The 12,648-nt window shown below is 42.7% G+C and overlaps 1 protein-coding gene across 1 annotated transcript in view; it reads left to right on the top strand.

The window, feature by feature from the left end:
• The window catches only part of LOC8033495 (neprilysin-1-like), a 200,871-nt gene that overhangs the window by 92,627 nt on the left and 95,596 nt on the right, over positions 1-12,648 (top strand). Inside the window, exon 9 of the mRNA XM_002404656.3 lies at positions 63-288. Within this exon, the coding sequence (XP_002404700.3) occupies positions 63-288 (226 nt within the window). The remainder of the gene's footprint in view (positions 1-62; positions 289-12,648) is intronic.

Genomic DNA, 12,648 nt, shown 5'->3' with positions numbered 1-12,648 from the left:
TGTGGCGACCTAATCACAAACGTCATTCTAATATGTACGTGATCTGATGCACCTTTCCGCAGATCTACGCTGTACAATTATGTGTACTGGACTTGGATTCGAATTTATGGTGCTATGACATCCAAAGAGCTTGGCAACGTCTTCTTTGACTTCGATAGAGAGAAATTAGGCGCACAGAAAGACGAACCACTGTGGAAGAAGTGTCTCACCAAAATATCACACTTAATTCCACACGCACTAGGTCGTCTTTATGTGGACAAAACGTTTCATCCCAAAGCCAAGAAAGCTGTAAGCAAAACGTTTCAAGCTCCCCATAAATCCGTTACGTTAACTATACCTTTGAAATAGAATAATTTGTTCTTTTTTTAAACAAAATTCATCTGCATTCAAAATGACTGCCTTTTCTAAATGTACATAAAGTCTTTGTCCGATACTTTTTTTTGTGGGTATTGCAGATTTCAATCATAATAATTATGAATAATTCTAATATATGTATTTTAGGCGTACGTTATTTATTTATTATTATTCATAAAAAGCCAAAATAGGCGAAACCAAATTTTGAACCTAAATTCTATCGGAGCTATTCAACGTAATAATTAAGAATGTGGTAGCGCCATTCAAGCAAATGCTGAAACAAGCAACGTAATCGTTTACTTGGCTGGCATATTTCCACTAAATAAGAATTGAAAATTGATTCAGCCTGCAGACGAAGTTGCGCATTTTTATAAGACTCAGAATTTGTATCACAGAAAGCGTTAGAACGTGTGCCCTAACATTGGGCAGTGTGTTCTAAGCTAAAAGTATGGGTAATTGCTGAGAGCTGCCGGTCATGTAACCATACAGCGAACATGCCAGTTACCTCACTTTAGTTGACTACTTTGCAATTTCTAGGATTAGTGTAATTCAAAAGTGTATATAGTATAGCTAGTCGGACGACCTATAATCCGATCTTATTGAAAATTACCTTAGACTGTGCTCAAAGATGCGAAACTTAGTAGAAGCAAAAGGACACGGAAAAGGAACGTCTCAATGTCAGCTACTGCGAAACGGTGACCCCATATAGAACTGGGAACTTCAGTTATCGGACAATAGAACCCCAACAATAGTAGCTGCACACTATCATAGCAAACGCCGAACTTCCCAAGACTGAATCATTTGCTCTCATAAGGCCCTTTGGAGTTCTGCTTGAAACTTTCTTCTTCTACAAAAGAACAAACCGGTGGTTTTGACCAAAGGCATTGTATTAAGTTCATGCACAATAGAAAATGTAAATTGTCATAAAACTTTCGGGGCTATTTTTCAGGAAGCATGTTATGGGATGATAATATACATCATGTTAACTCTAAGTTTTCACGTGTTACATATGGTTAACATACTGTCATCAATATGTGCTCCCGGCCTCTGTGAAAGTATTTGTTTAAAATTCGATCTTTTATTTCTCTTAACCTACTGTCATCTGGTTTGGGGCCATACTACTTTCACAAACTTAAAAAAAAAAAAAAACCTATATATATCACAGAAAAATTTGAAGAATTACTTCAGGTGTTCTATATAATTATCATACCGAGCAGCTATTCAAACGCCTTCAAGTGCTTGATATTCAAAAGGTATACAATTACTAGCTTATATACTAGCTTATACACATAAAAAATCAATTTTATTGAATAATATAGCCCCTTATATGGTTCTATGCCTGTTTACTCCCCTCGTTCTGCCGAAAGTTCGAAGGTTTCTAGATTGAAAACTAACTATCGCTATCAAATGCTCAAGTTTACGCCTACTAAGTTTTTGAATTGTGTAGACAAAAAAAAACTATAGAAACAGTTCTATTTTCTGAAATCTGTCGTATGTATTTTTTTTTATAGAACGATAGTGTGTGTTTATGCTGTTTGTGCTTTTTGCTGTGTTTTTATAATAGGATTGAATAATTTTTTTTTGCCTTTTTGTACTTTTTTAAATACTTCGTTGTGTCTTGGGCCGAGGGATCGTCAAGCTGACTATGAACCGCTTTTTTCCTCGTCTTTATACATCTATAACGTGTCGTTGATAAAAATTAATTATTATAAAAAAATGTTCGCAAACGTTCACCAGAGTCTAGTTAAATTTTCTTTATGTTTAACATCCAGCAACTCGCATGACTACTCGCTGTTTTTCGTCTATCATCAGGCTTAATTGCTTCAAATTTTTGTTGTGGTCACAAATCTTTAAACATTTCAATCCTTACAATGTCCTATAGCGTTCCCACTCACCTTTACTTGTAGCGATGACCGGGAAATGCAATTTTTAACAAAAAAAAAAGCATATCACAATATGGTTTTACCACTGTTCTATCTGTCGAGACTAATCTTGCATCATTTCTAAACTTAGTGCCACTGATTGTCAGCGAGCGCGTGGAGAAAATACCGTCTACTTTAATCTGTAAAATTCTTTTGACTTGGATGATCATTTAATAATTTTACATAAATTAAGGTCATATGGAGTGGATAAAAAGGTTTTCTAATTATTTATAAGTTATTTGTGAGAAAGAAACAATTTGTTTAAATTTTAGGTACATCATACTATACCTTATTCATCATACTCGAGTGTGCCGCAGGAGTTCCTACTATGGCCAAGTATTTTCAGTGTGTTCATAAATGATCTGAGTTTCTGTATCCGCCATTCAAATATCTTGCAATATCTTGATGACATTTTGTTTCGGCAGCTTTCATCTAGTCATGACTGTGTACTACTAATGAGTAAGGCTAACGCGGTGCATTATTGGCGCGACCGCAATATTATAACTCTAAATCCTAATAAAACGGTAGTTTCGTCCCCTATTCTTGGGCTTGAGTGTCAGAGAGATCTAGCACTATATGTTGACTCAACTTTGTCCTTCAATTAACATGTCCCTAACATTACAACTACTGTGTTTCGAAAGTTAAAGATTATTTATAGTATTTAACAACAACTTCTATTGTGAATTTTTATGTTCGTCTTATACCATTTTTTTATGCGCACGTAACTAGAATCTCATTCTGCCGTTTGGAATTCCATTGATTCTACTAACCAAGCAATGATAGAAAAAGTGAAGACGTTTTTTTTTCCCCTAATATTTACTCCGCTGTTTTGGTCGCACTGTTTATTTCAACTACGCGAGACTCTTGTGATGATACGGTTGTCTGGCACTAAACTCCATAAAAATAGAGCGATCTATTTTTTTTTACATAAATGCTTGCACAGTTTGATTCGCTATCCGAGCTTGACGTCGGATATCGACCTCTATATACCGAGGGTGATATTAAGAGCTACACGCACTTTCTTAGTGTGAAAGACCAATCTAACCAGACTCATGAACCTAATAAAACGTTTTTATAGTACGTTCTGTACAACGAACATCGGCATCTTCAACTCCTGTATGCAAATGTTCAAGCGTTCTTTGACTAATATTTAAATATTTTGCGTTTGTCTCCGACATTTTCTCCGTGGACTTCTTAAAATATGGCAGGAATATTGTGTGCTATTTACGTACTTTTATTTATTGCACGTTATTTAACGTTATTGCTGTTTTTGTTAAATACACTCTTCGGCAGTTTCGTTACATACACTCTTCGGCAGTTTCGTTACTCATACAAATTCCATAGAGATTATTGGCACACAAAATGAGGTTTTCTACTATTATTCGGGAATTAGCTGTTAATAAGCATGAGCAATAGAGTTGAATGAATGAACAAATTGATTTAGTACATCGAGCCAGACTCTTCACCACAAATGTACACAATATCTTGGTAGGACTTCAAGAACTGAATCCTATTGAAACTGTAGCGCCCAGCAGCATAGAGGTTATGGCCCGAACGTTCTTGTTTCAGAACCAGACTAGCTCTCTCCCCGTCCTGCCCGTTTCGATGTGAACGTGCAGCATTCCAGTGTGCGGTAGATACACCACGACTGCGTGATTCACGTTAAAGACCGCAGCTGTCAAAGTACAACGGTTATGTTGTTTCTCCACAAAGCCGAATCTGATTCACCCTATTCTAAGGCCAGACTGAGCTCTTGCAGTATAAATATTTCAAACGTAAATTATGCATTAGTTTTTTGTTCAAAATGTATTACCTGTAATCGCACGGTCAGCTAAGCATTGATTGCAAAACATTTAAATAGCTTTTGCTCCTTATCACGTAACAAGCTTTCAATAGACGTTTCGTGCCTACCGTTCACGGAGCATGGCCATGCTCACCCTTTTAGCCAGCACAGTTGCCAAAATAAGCATCTAAACAAGTACATGGTATCGAAGTACTGCATATAGTGTTGTCTGTTTTGTGGGCACATCGGTGTTCGGCCTCACTCTCAGTACTAAAAATTCCGTACAAATTGCGAGCTAAAAGCATACTTTTCATGTTACGATCGTACAGACGTTAGGTGCTGAAGAAGATCACCCATCTGCGTCAAGTTTTTATTTCAAACTATTTTTGTTCAGGTTCCGCCCATTGAAGCCCACGGCCTAAGAGCCCAAGTAGGCGCATGATCTTGCCATCTCATCGTCTCCTTCGGCACGATAAAGTCCGTCTGCTATTGTCAGCGTCTTTATTGCAGCAAAACCTCTTCTTTATAGAGGAACGCGAAAGCGCAGCGTCTTAAGTCAGAAGCGGGAAACGCCATAGCTTCTTCAGAAAGCCGTCTGCTAATGTGAGCGCCGAAACGTTGGCGAAAGTCGGACGCGCCCTTGTGTAGGTCGACACTGAGAGCGGAAAGCGGTCGCCTGGCGAACCCGTGGCGGTTCTGACAAGTCTCCCCGTACGGTCCTGTCTGAGATCATATTAAAGTTTCCCCGAGCGAAGCCGAGAGTTGCGCGGAGTGTCGGCGCGCAGCATGGGGACTGTTTGATCAAATACCGTGCTAGCTAATACTGGTGACTCCCACGGAGCGAGGGCGAAAAGTGATCGCAGCGGCCCTGGTGAGCTCGGAGTTTCCGCTAGCAGACGAATTCTCCACAACGCATTGGTTTTGACTATCCGTGCAAAGTGACCAATGAAAAAAAAAAAAAGTTCACGCGTATACGCTGCTTTGAATGTTAAAAAGTAAGGGCCATCGCATAAGTAAAGGACAATTTCTTCGCTTGGAAAATATGTTGCAGCTTTCAGGGTGCATGTTTAGGGCTCTCCTAAATAAAACACTCCGTCAGAACTTATGTAAGCCTGACAAAACGCGAATGTACCTTCGCCCTGTTTCTTGAAAAGGGGCATTGCACAAATATTGCTAGCATAGCTACGTTTCAACTTTACTGTTCTTATCGATCAATTCGTTTTGTTGTTGCAATTCTCATTTCTCATGGTTGTGCGTACTGCTTAAAACAGTTTTGTCGATTAGGCGAGCTGGCTAATCCCTTTAAGATCGTCCCCGGTTGAAGAAGCAAAAAGTAATTTCGAACCACGTACGTTACTGCGATGTCAGTATGCTCTGGAAGAAGTCGATTGTGCACATGCAAATATGACGCAAACACTGAAGTGAATAAAAGCGGAGTCACAAAAAAAGCAGACTTCTCGCGCGTGCAACAGAAAAAAATAGGAGAGCGTTGTAGCGCAAATGAAAATAATATCGGTGACGTCATATTCACTGCACAAATCCTTCTTCTCCTACGAAAATGTCCTATGGTAGGCAATAAAAAATTCTTTGTATGATCGGCTTTGGCTATTTGGCCCAATTAGCTAAAGAATTTTCTATCGCTGTCTTTAGCATTTTTTATGGTCGTTTTATGGACCTCTTTACCTTTGTCTATGGCCCTATCACTGTCCAGCTATACCGCTCTTTAGCTTTTCTAATGGCTGTTCCTCTATAGCTAGCATGCTATAGATCAGGGGTGGCCAGGCTGACCCTGCCTAAGAGCCACAAACAAAAACAAAAACGAAACTTCCCAGAGTCGCGGGGGGTCGGGGGGGGGGGGGGGGGGGGGGCGGCAAACGTTTGTTCAGGGCAATAAATGAAACTCGAATTACTTTCAATCTATCCGAGTCAAAAGCAGTCTAGCTGCATGCAAGGTAGCCGTATCAGAAGACTACGAAACCGCAACCAGTCTTTCCGTTTAAAACGCTTTCCAGTTTCTTTTTGGAGAAGTGGTCGCTTGATCGGTAGCGAGGCGGGAAAGAGGAGAGGAGGGCTGGGGAGGGAGCTGCGAGCCACACCTTAACACGCGAAGAACCGCATGCGGCTCGGGAGCCGCAGTTTGGCCACCCTTTCTATAGATCTTTCCAGTGGCGGTCTCGGACGAAGTGATTTACAGCGCGCGCCCCTGGATTTGAGAGTGTAGGTCAGTGTTGCCTGACTGCGCTGGGCTGTGGGTTTTCTCGTCAGTTGGCTGTGGCAGCCTGCGTAGGCGCAATTCCGGACGCTGGTTGCGGCGAAATTGCATCGTTTTATATTTTGTTTTGTGCTTTATGGCGAAGAGACTTTTTCGGAGTTTTTAGAGAGCATTGCACAATTTTTGGGAACAAAAGCAAACAAATATAACCTATATTCGGCGAGTCCGTGCTCGACAAAACAAATTTAACTGGAACACCTGTTTGAGTTTATGTTGATCTTTTTAACGTCACCATACACTCAGCCCTGTCAATGTTTAAAGGTCTTAAATGCCCAAAATATCTGACCAGACCACAGGATAGCCGGCCTGCATGAGTATTGCCCGCACTCACAATATGAAATTCAACGAGTCTCATCAATCGAACAACATGTATTGTACGTACCCCACGGTGCCGCATTATCCGAACAGGATTTGAAAAAGGTCTCAAGTAACACATCATATCCGACGTACAGTGTCGACGATAGTCACTTGACGACGACCAGACGGAATCGGGCTTGTCTTGGGTACGTTTTGGAGAGTGGTGCTTTCCTACACAGCACTAAAGCAAACGAAGCAACGCATCTATTCAGTCCCCATTCGCCGGACCCTACCAGCTACTTCTCGCCAAGACCGGGAGCACAGTCGGGATGGTTTTTCAAAGATTACCTCAACAAAAATAATCCTCGAAGAACGTCGAACGGTCCGCGTCGCGGGCTGCTGACGTTCGCTCTCTAGGTTCGTTTCCTGCGAAGCTCGAGCAGGCTATGAGCCCTGGTAATCCCTGATTCTCACGGTGGAAGAAAACACAACACACGCAAGCATCCTGAACAGGCAAACAAATTAAAACTTTCAAGCAAAGTCGGCGAAATCTGAATGCATTTTGCAGGTGGGGAACCGCGCTGACCGTGTTTCCACAGCTCAGGCGGGTGGCAAAAAGTTTTGGCTGATAGGGGTCACTCGAGTCGCAAAATGGCGGCGGCCAAAGAGCTCTTTTTGCAAAAGTCTATAGCTGCCTATAGCTTTTGCTTTGGTGTCTTTAAGCCATTTAGATGGTCTGCTAAAGAAGTCTGTATAAGTTTTTCTATGGCTCGCTTTAGACAGCAGACTCCTAAAAAAGATACCCTTTTCAAGTTTCTCCGACGTCTGAATGCTAAATGGTAGAAACACATACATCACTGAACGCACAAAATGCACATAACTCAGGCAGAACAACCACCCCATACTACATCAACAACGCAGCCAACGTCGGACGCCCACCCTCCCTACCCACGCTAAGTTCGCGCTACCTCTATATATGGCAGTCTTGTTTTGGAATCCGACTTGGTCGGTGACTGCCGTCATTTGTCGCAAAAACAAGAGGCGGAGTAAATATTACTCGTACTTAATACATTATTTAAATTGTCTCTGGAATAGCCCTCATCTCAAAATTCAACACCCTCAAAAAAGCAAATGCAGATCGTTAGGCTCATTAACTAAAATTTAATAATTATATTGTTAATAAGCTTGATGAATCATGTTGACGGTGCAGTGATGAAATTCCGTACACTGGCGCTGAAGATTGCATTCAAGCTATTGCTTGATTGCAGTGTTCGGTGCCAGTGTAATCGATTTTCACTTCTTTTGGGGAGGTTCATAATTAATTTTTATTGACAGACAAGTATTTCAATGGATTTTTCAAACAAACAGTATCACTTGTTTTCGCAACTCGTTGCAACAGAAGAGAACATATCTTGGGTCATGCTTTGTCACCGATATTACAGAAATTTAGTATTGCTATAATTTTCTAACAAGGAGAAGTTTTCCTGAAAAAGTGAGTCCCCGGAGTGATTTTATATAGCGTGTAAAATTTTTTTATTGGTTCATAGTCTTTATACTCGGGGCCATACGTTTTTGTATAGACGGGTAAAGATAGTTTATTGGTTCCCAGTCTTTAGACACGGGCCATATAATTTTCTATAGGCGGGTAAATAAATTGCATTGGTTCCCAATCTTTAGACTCAGGGCCATGAAATTTTCTATAAGCGGGTAAAAACAATTTATTGGATCGCTGTCTTTGGACTTGTGGCCATAGAATTTCCTATAGGTGGGTAAAAAAATATAATGCTTCCCAGTCTTTAGATACAGTGCCATAGATTTTTCTATAGATGGCTGTAGCTGTATTTATGGATATCTATGGCCGATCATAGAGGCCCATAGGGGGTGATAGGCTGCCATATAATTTTCTAGACTACAATATAAAATTTTTGTATGGGTTCCACTTCCCGAAGACTGAACAAACGTGAGTACTTAAGTTACTTCCAATTATAGCTATCGAAGTCTGGCTTCAATATCGACACTGACGCCTCAACAGACGATTATGACAGCTCCACGAAGATGGAGGAAAACTTATGGGATGATAGAGCAGATGCACAACTGACAACTCAGTCCAATGTGGCCGGGTGGGCAGCCAGTCAAATCTGCATGTTATCATGCTTGCTAAGTCCAGCTGCAATCAGAAACATGGAATACCTCGAAACACATTCTGTTGGTGAAATAAAAAATACTCGCATGCGAAAATGACACCACCTTACAAACTTAGGTCGTCACCTAGCCGGTAACATCAGCTGTGCCTTCGACACACATTTCACTCATATATTGCACTAAACAAGACTGCAGCTGAAGGCGTAGTTGAGGATGCTAATCGACACTCGAAACAAATTCACAGTGTGCAAGGATTGCCTGGACACGTACGTCAACAAGTACTTGAACATACTTTTGAACTGCTTTGTAGAGCGAGCAAACAAATAACCTGCCAAAGTCACGGAAAAAAGAAATGCGAAAGCAAAAAAGATCACACACTGCTTGCACCTAGCAGATTGCAGCGTGCGACTTAAAGGGCGGCGTAAGCTGGAATACGTTATTAATTTCCTCTGCTTTTTTTGTCCCTACCAACGCCGCGAAAGCAAATAAAGGTGTAACGTGCAACAAAAAAAAAAGTGAAGGTTTTATTTTCAGTAGTTTTGTTGTGTTGCTTTTGCTTGGTTTGTCGTGGAATCAACACCGACGGCGACCACCACCGGTTCATTTTCAATGCTCCTACCTACACCACGCGCGATCGTCGTCGTTGAAGTTCTTCGCTGGGTGATTTTTGTCTTTGTATTGTCTGCTAACTCTGTTTGAATCGAAGTTCTCCACGACTGTCCCCCATTTCCTTTTCTTTTCGTCTGGGGTAATGACCGCATCTTTTCTGCAAACTTTAGGAAGTGTTTGCACGGTCAATTTTCTCGTTATTTGTTGTTTTTGTTTTGCTGCAGAGGCTGGTGCGCTTGTTCTGGTGATCTTAACATCTTGTTTGCGCACGTTTCAATAATCACCTATTCAGGTAAGAACCAAGGCAGCACAAGGTGTTGGGCCAATATTGGAAGAGCATTGGCAAAAAAGGGTCCAATGATGGTCCACTTTAGCCAATCTGCTCCCAAAGTTGTCTTTGCCATTATATAGAATCTTCAGTGATGGCTCAGCTGCTCCAATGACCAACCTATATCGGAAGGACATTGGCATAAAATGGGCAATCTTGGCCTGTCAGTTCCATTCGCTTGCGAATATTGCTGGAACACTGGCAAAGCATGGGCACTCTTGGCCTGACAGTTCCATTGGCTTGCGAATATTGGATGAACACTGCCATAGAATGGACAATATTGGCCTGTCAGTTCCATTGGTTAGCGAATATTAGATGAACACTGGTATAAAATGGGCAATCTTGGCCTGACAGTTTCATTGGCTTGCGAATATTGGATGAACACAGGCATAAAATGGACAATGTTGGCCTGTCAGTTCCATTAGCTTGCGAATATTGGATGAACACTGGTAGAAGATGGGGAATCTTGACCTGTCAGTTCCATTGGCTTGCGAATATTGAATGAATACTGGCGCAAACCGGACAACGTTGGACTTTGAGTACCCTTGGCTAGCTAACATTGGATGAACACTAGAATAAAATGGTGAACGTTGGCCCGTCCGTGCCTTTGGCATTCCAATATTTGATGGGGACTGGCATAAAATGAACGCTGTTGGGTAGTCTGTAGCATTGGCTTGCCAATGTTGGATAAACACGAGCTTATAATGGTTGCTGTTGTGTTTTCGGTACCGTTGGCTCATCGTCATTTCAAGAGCACAGTGCCATATAATGGTCAGTGTGTGTTAGTCTGACAATATCATTGGCATAAAAAGTGGAAGCATGTTGGAACAGACTGGTTTAGGCGTGTTCCTTTTACCTCAACAAGTTGAAATTGCTCGAGCGCTTGTCAATTTTGTTATTTTTTCAAAGCGCCATTCAGGTGCTTTTCTGCAAAGTAAACAAGACAATAACAAAATACAGAAATTAATGGCGAAGTGTTTCTCCTTCACTGTGCATATCAAGGGGTCACCAGCAATATGGGCTCATCAGCACCGCCAGCTGGAGACAAACAGAACGATGTCAGCGTTGTAGAGTCAACATATTAGATTATTATGGTGACTGTATGATCTCGACAAAAAAGCTTCGTGCCCTAAATACGGGCTTGTGCACTGCACCTCGTGTCAGGTGAAGCTTCGTTGCGATCGACTCAAACATTACATTATTCAGAAATGTGGTTATTCAATCACGGCTCTATGACTTTTCGGCACTACCGGTGCCACAATGAGAGCCCTAATGCCCCCTACATGGCGCCAAGGCACTGATAGCAGACGAAAATGTTGGTCTTGATTTAGTCTAGCCGGATGTTGGTCTTGATTTAGAGCCTAGCTCCTTTTTTCCGCATATGATTTATCATTGCCTCTTTATAATTTTGACATTAGGCTCCCAGCTGATTTCGGAGCTTCGTGACTTTCAGTCCCTTTTCTTCATTTTGCTGTAGAGTTATCATGTCTAAGCAATCTATACTACATTGTGTTTTTGGAAACCCAGATAGCAAATATTGTCACGGCTGGCGACCAAAAGAACAATAAATACACAGAAAGAAATAAACGTTTAATGTGGCGAACTTGTGCCAAAAATAGACGGGTACAAAAGATAATAACAGAGCGTCGCGGGCGTCGAAGTCGGCGTAGCTGTAGAGTTGAACGCTGGTGCGAAACTGAACTAGGATTGCCAAGCGGAGCCCCATGTACACGTGTGGGCTTCTGGAATAATCGGCGTAGAAAGTTCGGCCTGTAGAACATTCTGACCTCAAACAAGCCCCCCAACATGGTTCTCGAATTTACCAGAACATTAATTTACAGGGTCAACAAGAATGTGCCTCCGCGGCTAGGAATCGAACCCTGGCTTTCAGCGTGAAAAACCAAGTGCGATAACCGTTAGGCCACGCGCGCACTGCCTACTTGGTCACCTGCGCGGGCGGCATTACTCCCCCCTTTAAGAAGTGCATCGTCCCGATGCAATCCAAAAACAAAACAAAACAAATAAAAAGAACGGTATACTAAAGAGTCATTTGGAAAACACAAGGTCCACAATCCTATCGAGCGTAGTACGGTTTCAGTCGCACGACGTGGACGACTTCCGGTCGTGGAGGGCGGCGTGACGAAGTCCGTGTTCCGTCGGGCATCACCTCGTAGTTCAGATCCCCGAGTCGACGAAGCACTTTGTAGGGTCCAAAGTAGCGCTTCAGGAGTTTCTCGCTGAGACCACGGCGGCGGATCGGTGTCCACACCCACACCCTGTCTCCGGGCTGGAAGTGGACGTCCCGGCGACGAAGGTTGTAGCGGCCAGTGTCGATACGATGTTGGGCTTGAATCCGGAGTCTGGCAAGCTGACGGACTTCCTCTGCCCGTTGGGCAACCACCTGGGCGTCGTCGCTTCCGTTGACAGCCAGTTCGTAGGGTAACATTGCGTCCAGCATTGTCGTCACTTTGCGACCATGAACCAGTTGAAAGGGTGTAACCCCGGTGGTTTTTTGCACGGCCGTATTGAAGGCAAAAGTGACGTACGGCAACACCTCGTCCCATGTCTTGTGCTCCACGTCGACGTACATGGAAATCATGTCGGCGATGGTCTTGTTGAGTCTTTCCGTCAGCCCGTTGGTCTGAGGGTGGAACACCGTGGTGCGACGGTGGCTGGTGTGGCTGAGACGAAGGACTTCTTGTGTCAGCTGGGCCATGAACGAAAATCCACGGTCGGAGATCAGGACTTCGGGAGCGCCGTGCCGGAGGACGATGGATTCAATGAAAAACTTGGCAACTTCCCCAGCAGTTTCTGAAGGAAGGGCTTTTGTTTCGGCGTACCGCGTGAGATAATCTGTGGCGACGATGATCCAGCGATATCCCGACGTTGACGGCGGAAAAGGACCAAGTAGATCCATTCCGATCTGCTGGAAGGGTGCCGT

Source organism: Ixodes scapularis, unplaced genomic scaffold, assembly GCF_016920785.2.
Source record: "Ixodes scapularis isolate PalLabHiFi unplaced genomic scaffold, ASM1692078v2 PGA_scaffold1__304_contigs__length_218370807, whole genome shotgun sequence".
Taxonomy (NCBI): domain Eukaryota; kingdom Metazoa; phylum Arthropoda; class Arachnida; order Ixodida; family Ixodidae; genus Ixodes; species Ixodes scapularis.
The sequence above is the reverse complement of the archived record's forward strand: the minus strand, read 5'-3'. Positions and strand labels throughout refer to the sequence as shown.